This window comes from Glycine max, chromosome 4, assembly GCF_000004515.6.
Source record: "Glycine max cultivar Williams 82 chromosome 4, Glycine_max_v4.0, whole genome shotgun sequence".
NCBI classification, from domain to species: Eukaryota; Viridiplantae; Streptophyta; class Magnoliopsida; order Fabales; family Fabaceae; genus Glycine; species Glycine max.
In genome coordinates, this window is record NC_016091.4 from 860,600 (window position 1) to 868,181 (window position 7,582).

At 34.3% G+C, this 7,582-nt stretch overlaps 2 protein-coding genes across 2 annotated transcripts; both read left to right on the forward strand.

Moving 5' to 3' along the window:
• Positions 1–328: 328 nt before the first annotated feature.
• LOC100789867 (40S ribosomal protein S25) lies at positions 329–2,258 on the forward strand. Its single transcript, XM_003522860.5, has 4 exons — positions 329–635; positions 724–798; positions 923–1,057; positions 2,014–2,258. The coding sequence occupies exons 1-4, from the start codon at positions 633–635 to the stop codon at positions 2,125–2,127; spliced, it is 327 nt and encodes a 108-aa protein (XP_003522908.1). The 5' UTR covers positions 329–632; the 3' UTR covers positions 2,128–2,258.
• Positions 2,259–4,942: 2,684 nt separating this feature from the next.
• On the forward strand, positions 4,943–6,564 carry LOC100791816 (uncharacterized). Its single transcript, XM_003522864.4, has one exon. The coding sequence runs from the start codon at positions 5,554–5,556 to the stop codon at positions 6,442–6,444; it is 891 nt and encodes a 296-aa protein (XP_003522912.1). The 5' UTR covers positions 4,943–5,553; the 3' UTR covers positions 6,445–6,564.
• The last annotated feature ends 1,018 nt before the right edge of the window (positions 6,565–7,582 follow it).

The following is a 7,582-nucleotide window of genomic DNA, read 5'->3' on the forward strand; positions in this document are numbered from 1 at the left end:
AATATTTATAGATTTATTGACAAAAATAACTATTTTTTATTTATTGAAATAGGCCTATATTTAAGTAGAAGATATGCTTGTAAGACCCAACTAGTGTTAGTGTATTTAACATTTATTCAATAAATTCTTATTAAATGAGAATTATGTTATAAATTTTTTCAGATAACTTATTAGAATTAATTATAATGAATTATTTAAGTAAAATTTATCAAATGTTTTATTGAAGTGAGATTCAAAATATCTAAAAAATAATAATTTTTTCAATTTTTTTTTTCATAAACTCTTTTCAAGTGCTCCTTAATTTAAAGGAAAAGATGATGTATTATTTGAAATGATTGATATATTAGGCCCATAAAATTCGAAGGGTGAAGAATGGGCCGTAAAAGTCTTTGTACAGCAATGTGAAATCGGAACTGAATCTTTATCTAACAAAAAACCCATTGGGCAAGAAAGCCCTTTCTATTAAAATGAGATCCAAACTATAGATATGCTAAACGACGTAGTTTTAAGCGAATCGTTTGGCCTTTTTATTCCTCACACTGTCAAAAACCCTAGATAGGTTTGTGATAGTGATTGCCTCCCTCTGCTGCCGTCCCTAATCTGAAGGCTCCCGCCATCTGCGATCGGATTTCATGGTAAGTTTCTGTGCAATTTTCATCAATTCTGTTTCTGTTAGAATGCTCTAATTTCCGCGTTTCTGATTTGATTTGATGGCAATTGCAGGCTCCAAAGAAGGACAAGGCTCCCCCACCTTCATCCAAGCCTGCCAAGTCTGGCGGTGGCAAGCAGAAGAAGAAGGTTCTTGTTTCTAGTTCAAGTTCTAATTTTTATTCCAATTTATTATCTTTTTGCCAGTTGGGTAATGCTAGATATGTGTGATGGATGGGTATTTGATGTCAAGGTTGGATTTGTGTTGTAACAGAAGTGGAGCAAGGGTAAGCAAAAGGAAAAGGTGAATAACATGGTGCTCTTCGATCAGGGTACCTATGACAAGCTCCTCTCTGAGGCACCCAAATACAAGCTCATTACTCCTTCCATTCTCTCTGACCGTTTGAGGGTATCTTCTATTACCACTCTTCTCTTTCTTCTTTTTTTTTTTATGTTAAAGGATTATTTGTATTGATGAGAGCGTTTGTGTTTGTGGAATTTTCATGCATGTCATGTTTTTTGTTATTGTTAAAATTAAATTGGGAATTACAAGAGCTTTAACGTGGGCGAGGCATCAGTTATAACTGTTCCTTAATTGTTAGTCTTCTATGAGATCTGCATTCCTAGGCTGCTCGTAATTGTCTAGAGCATATGTTTGGTATTTTTATGTTCTTAATTGAGATTATCTAGACTGATTGGCTGGGATCTAACTTCAATTGTTGCATATTTGAAACTTTGTATATTTTGTGTCATCTGAGATTCTGAATTGGATTACATGCTTTAAACCTAGGATTTATTGTTAGTTGCACTTATTGTTCATGTGTTTGTGCTTGCCCTATTGCTGCCTTTTGGGGAATAATCCTGGAAAGTTGTTTTATTTTAACTATTTGACAGTCTTCTTGGCATATGGCTATTGCCTAATAGTAAGTTGTGTAATGAGGCTACCGTTGCATCAGTAATTTTAAGGTAGTCTTATTTAGTTAGGCTGACCTTGTGTTCAAGACAATGTCTGTGATTACCTCATTTGAAATTTGCTGGCAGTGGCTGAAAGTTACTTCTCTTTTTTTTGTCCATTTTCAGCACCATGATTCTGTAATTATGCACCATTGTTCTACACTGACAACATTTTGTAATTCTGTGGGGTCTAGGATTGTTTTAATTCTTAACAATTAGTCAATCACAGTTGCAATAATGTCTTACATTTCAATGACCATACTTGTACATGTGCAAAATTAGATGAACCATTGACTTGTAATAAAAGTAATATTTTCTGCTTTCATTATCTCTTCATTGAAATTTTATGGATGATTCAATTTATGAGCATTATGGAGAAAAGATTCTCATAATTTTTCATGCACCTTACAGATTAATGGATCACTTGCAAGGAAGGCTATTAGGGAATTGATGGCTAGAGGTTCAATCAGGATGGTGTCTGCCCATGCAAGTCAGCAGATTTACACTAGAGCTACAAACACCTAGATGTACTGGTTATAATTTATGTAGTATTGATGCACCTCTGAAGTGAAATTTTGTTTTTTCTGTTTGAGACGTACCTCATGCTAGATTGCATCAGTTCGACAGTTGCTAAATTCATGGTTTATTTCCTTTTACATCCTTCTTGGTAATATATTTGGCACAAGGCTTTCATATTTTATTGTTTTGTGCATTTTGCTAGCATGTTATTCTGGGAAGTAAATTTTAGCCTTCACAGAAAGATTTGGATCTTTTAACTGCATGTCTGGTAACCCATTTAAAACTCTATGTTCCGAGACAACACTGAAGCTGCTCTGTATAGCTTTTTCATCTCAGATATTTGACGGAAAATAGGTGTGTACCGGAGTTGCAAACACAACTCCAATCACTATTCTTTTTGAGAAAATATTCAGGGAAGAGAGGTCATGGTGATATATATATATATATATATATATATATATATATATATAAAAAAATTTCACGTGATGAATACTATTTTGTATAATGGCCATGGATATATCAAATAACGATTTTTGTTTGTCGATAAACTTGAAAAACTACCCAAGTTGTCAACCTTTATGAACTGTGCGTAAGAAGTTTAAAGATAAGTTTTAGTGGCTGAAACGAGCTTCTTTTGCTGCCAAGTTTAGTTTGATGCTGACGGACTATCTAAGCACCAACTTTACATAACGAACTTTCTTCAAACATATGGGTGTCAATTGACAATTGAACCAGATCGTTAAAGTTATCATAGAACTAAATGTTGCTTGTTACTAAAGGCTAGGATCTATGGATTACTCGTCATAAAAGAAACTACCTTCAAGGGCTAGGATCTTGTGGTTTCTTCAAAACTGCCGTGTTACTTCATCCATCGGCACCCTAAAAAAAATTATCCTAAATCATAATAGGTAAATGTTTCCAGTCAGAATGTTCATTGGACCATAGGAGTTGTTGAAAAATTACTGAATGCACACCAGTAAAAATGCAGTAGAAGAGGAGAGCATGCAGTTGCAGAGTTTATACTTGAGGTAACCTAAGCCAAAAATAAAAAAATGCTATTGGTTCAGCGCCCGCTATAATCTTCTCGAAGTATTTGTCATTGGTCCCAGGGGGTTTGGGAACAAGCTTCAAGTTTCAGGGGGTTTGGGAAGAATGGTGTTAGGGAAGCATTTCACAAACATCGCCAAGGCGTTCATTCCTAAGAACTCAATCATAATGTTATTCTTCGCCAACTTGGAGGGGAATATATTCCTCTTGTCTATAATATGGAACATATAGTAGCAGCACGATGAAAGTCTTTCTAACAAGGAGCTCCATACTCTTGTGACTACAAACATGAAAACCTCTCCGCACTATCTCTCGAATAGTGTGCCCTCTGCACCTCACCCTTTCATGTCAAAATATGAGGAGTATTTTCACATATTAAAGGCTTTTGAAGCCTTCATTCCATCATCATCAATAAGTCAAAGACTCAAATGATTTGGAGAAATTGATCATTGAGTTTTTTTTTATCGACAAATGTTAATTGTTAGTTTTTGTTAGAAAAAGGAATTAAAGTGTGATCTTTTTCTCCTCTCCTTTTTTCTTAACCACCCAACCAACTTTATATCTTCTACCCATCATTGAGGGTAGTAAGTATGTGTCATCAAGGAAGAATGTGAAGGCAATTGGAAAGATCTTCGGAAAATTTGGAGTTATGCATTCAGGTTTTAGAGGCAGGAATTGACCATCTTCAAAGGCAAATCATTAGAACCAAACTTTCCCTTCTCAATATCTGTAACAATTAAATTCACTTAATCCCATCACACAGCGATGTAGTCACGAGTGCTAGTTACTTGTACATTAATATAACTGTTTTTTTAGCACTTCTTATATATTAGAGATTCAAATTCCAGTTCTTACTTTTATCCTTCCTTGTCCCGAGTATCTGTAATGTATATCTGCCATATCACTTCTCTATTTGGTCTTATTCCAAGTCCAGCTGCAAAATAAGAGAATAACAGAAATGAGGGAAGAAGCCTGAATGTTTGGTGCTTTAATGTCTATTCTAAAATAAAGGTTTAGAGTAGTTTATGTGAAAGTTAATAAGTTTATTATACATGATAATTTTTTATTGGATGAGTCTTATCTCTTTAATGCATAAACTATTTTCTCAAAAGTTTAATTTGATAATAGTCTTAGTTATATGTTCTCATCTGAATACAAGTGTTATGATCTAATTCAAATCTCGGCGGTTCTTAGCATATTAGTTGTGTGTCATGCTATATCAATCAATCACTTGAGTTTTGGAACCACATCATGGCTGATCTCACGTTGCCTTTTGCCCCTTGGGCTTTGGTTGGTGGCTAGGTGATTGATCAACTGCCCTCAATTATCATTCGTGGGCTCAAATATCACAAGTTTAATTCAATGAACGATGTGATGGCTGTCTTCCTATTATTATGAGGACAAAGCAAATCAAATATCAATTTGCAATTTCCTTATGATATCTTTCTATTTTATACGGACAGCAAAGCAAGGTCTATAATACACTAACACCGTCACCACTAAAAATATATTTCAGTAGCAACACTTTATCTAAATCAGGATCCGGCCTATCTTGTTCATAAAATCCATCACTTTCATTTTTCACAACCCTAATTTATGTAGACAACTTATATTTTTTTTGTTTTGTTTTAAGAGGAGTGAAAATATTTAAAAAAATATATTTTGAGTTAAACTGACAATGTAGCTAAAAAAATATGTGGGGGGTGGTGTTCAACTGTCATACTCGTCACAGTAAACAGAAGACGAGGAACTTGAATTAATTTCATAACATATCTGCTGATATAGAGGCTTCCTTTTTCATGAAATGCATGATAATGAAGCCAAAAAGCAATGAAACTTTCAAGTCAATCACCGGCACACCCGAAAGTGGTAGAATTATAAATGATTGTATATTTATTAGTACGAATTCAAGACCAAGAGGTATGGAGCTTTCGTTTTACGAATTGAACTAGTCTACACGTGCAAATGTTTACATGGATAAAATAATTATTCACAAAAGACAAAAATATTATTGTATATCTGTAGCAACGGCCAAAACAATGTCAATGTCCCTCGTGCAACTTATGATGAAGAAACAGTATACCAAAAAGAAATATGGACCAAAATCCAAGTGTGGGATTATAATGGTGTGGGAGAAACCAATAAAACAAAGGGGGTGTGAGTTGTAAAGATTAGGCTGGGGGGACATTGCATTAACATATCTCTGATAATATTTAGATCAATCTAGATCGGTTAGCAATTACTTGTATTAGTTTAAGATGAGAATCCTCGTGTCTCCATTGCCATATATATTGATCAATAGCCAAGGAAGGATACCAAGTTCCTCATTCAATTGCAAATTATTCAACAGCAACTCCCTCCTCTTGTCTAATTGAGGAAATTAAAATGGCAGCCTCTTCATTGAACCACAAATTCCATAACCATGCTCGTTCTAATAGCTTGCCCTCTAAGCCACACCCTCTCATCCTACAATGCAATGAACGCTTATCTAGACTAGGGGCCTATGATACCATCTCTTCTTCATTGCTAAGGCAAAATCTTACTAACCTTCTAGATTTGCATGGGTGCATTGAAAAGTTGGTTCAACTACCCTTAACTCAACAAGCACTTGTTCAGGAATGCCAAGAGAAATGGGTGGATGATCTCTTGGATGGATCTCTAAGGCTCCTTGATGCATGTACGGCAACCAAAGATGCCTTACTTCACACCAAGGAGTGCACCCGTGAGCTTCAATCAACTATAAGAAGAAGAAGAGGAGGTGAAGTGGAACTCACACTAGAGGTTAAGAAATTCTTGACCTCAAGGAAGGTGGTGCGAAAGGCCATATTCAAAGCCCTGGAGAATCTGAAGGGTAATGCAAATAAAGGAAACCTTGCCATCACTAATTACAAAGACTACCAAACCATGGCATTGGTAAACTTGTTAAAAGAAGCTGAAGTGATCACTTTTTCCACGTTTGAGTCATTGCTGAATTTCTTTTCTGGGTCAACACAAGCAAAACGAATTAGCAGCTGGGCTTTGGTTTCAAAGCTGATGCACAACAAAAGGGTAGGCTACGCACAAGGAGCAGATGAGAATGAGTTTGCAAAAGTGGATGCTGCATTTCAGTTATTTGCCTTTAACATGTCAACCAAGTCAAATGATGATATCAGTGATTTGCTAAAGAAGCTAGAGAACTTGGGGACTTGCATACCAGATCTTGAAGAAGGACTTGAGTCCCTGTTTAGGCGTTTGATTAAAATCAGAGTTGCACTTCTCAATATCCTTAATCACTAGTTGAAGAATCTAAACTAGAGGGATCAAATTTTTGTAATGGCATAGATATTATTGTCGTGGGTACAATTGTAGATACTAATGTACTTGTTATGTTCATGATTTGATAAACATGCCACTCAATATATTGTTCATATATTACACATCTGCTTTCTTTCAGAGTTCATGACTTATTTGCAAGTTCTGTAAAAAAAAAAGACTTATTGGCAAGGAATACGTTTTCAAAAAGTTGTCCAAGTCCATTCAGTTTTTAGGCTCCCATCTCCGTAACTGAAAATAGAACCAAATCAAATCACAAACATATTAAATTTATATTATTTTTTCTATTTCATCATCAAATAAACCCTACCTTTATTATGAACATAAATTTGTATTTTTTAAAAATATATATTATATTTGAGTCACATTTTCAAAATTTTATAATTTTATTATTTCGTCATTTGTGACACCTTCTACTCTAACGTACATACATACATACATACATACATATATATATATATATATATATATATATATATATATATATGGAATTTAATTAAATTAATTTTATTTAAATCACGTACACAAATTCACATGGATAAAAGAATCACATTCACTTTACTATTATCAAATAAAATTTATTAAAAACATATATGACTTAGAACAAGACCGTCAAAATTTACAAAAAAACTCAAGTTAAGCAGTGAAATAAAATAAAGTAAAATAACATCATGGAATTGAAATAAAAACTCATGCCTCAATGTCACATCCTATCAGAGCATTATGTCTCAGCGTCTTCTAGCACGAAGTTCTTTAAAGTCATCCACCTAACCACCTGCTCCCACGAACACAAGGTTTCAGATCATTACAAGATTCAAACACAAGCAACACACAGGAAGTGAATATAAATGAAAGCACACAGACACACACATAATATAAGTATAACATGTTCAACTTAGCACAATTCACATCATTTTACTACTCATTCCATAACATCATTTGTCCCAAGGATTTATTTACAAAATCACGTTCTACACCTTTACATTAATCATGTGTTCAAAACAATACATCTCAAGCACAACACAACGTCTCACACTCACACAATTCATTACACACTATCACGTAACAAGTCACAAATATCATTATACAGACGTTATGCAAT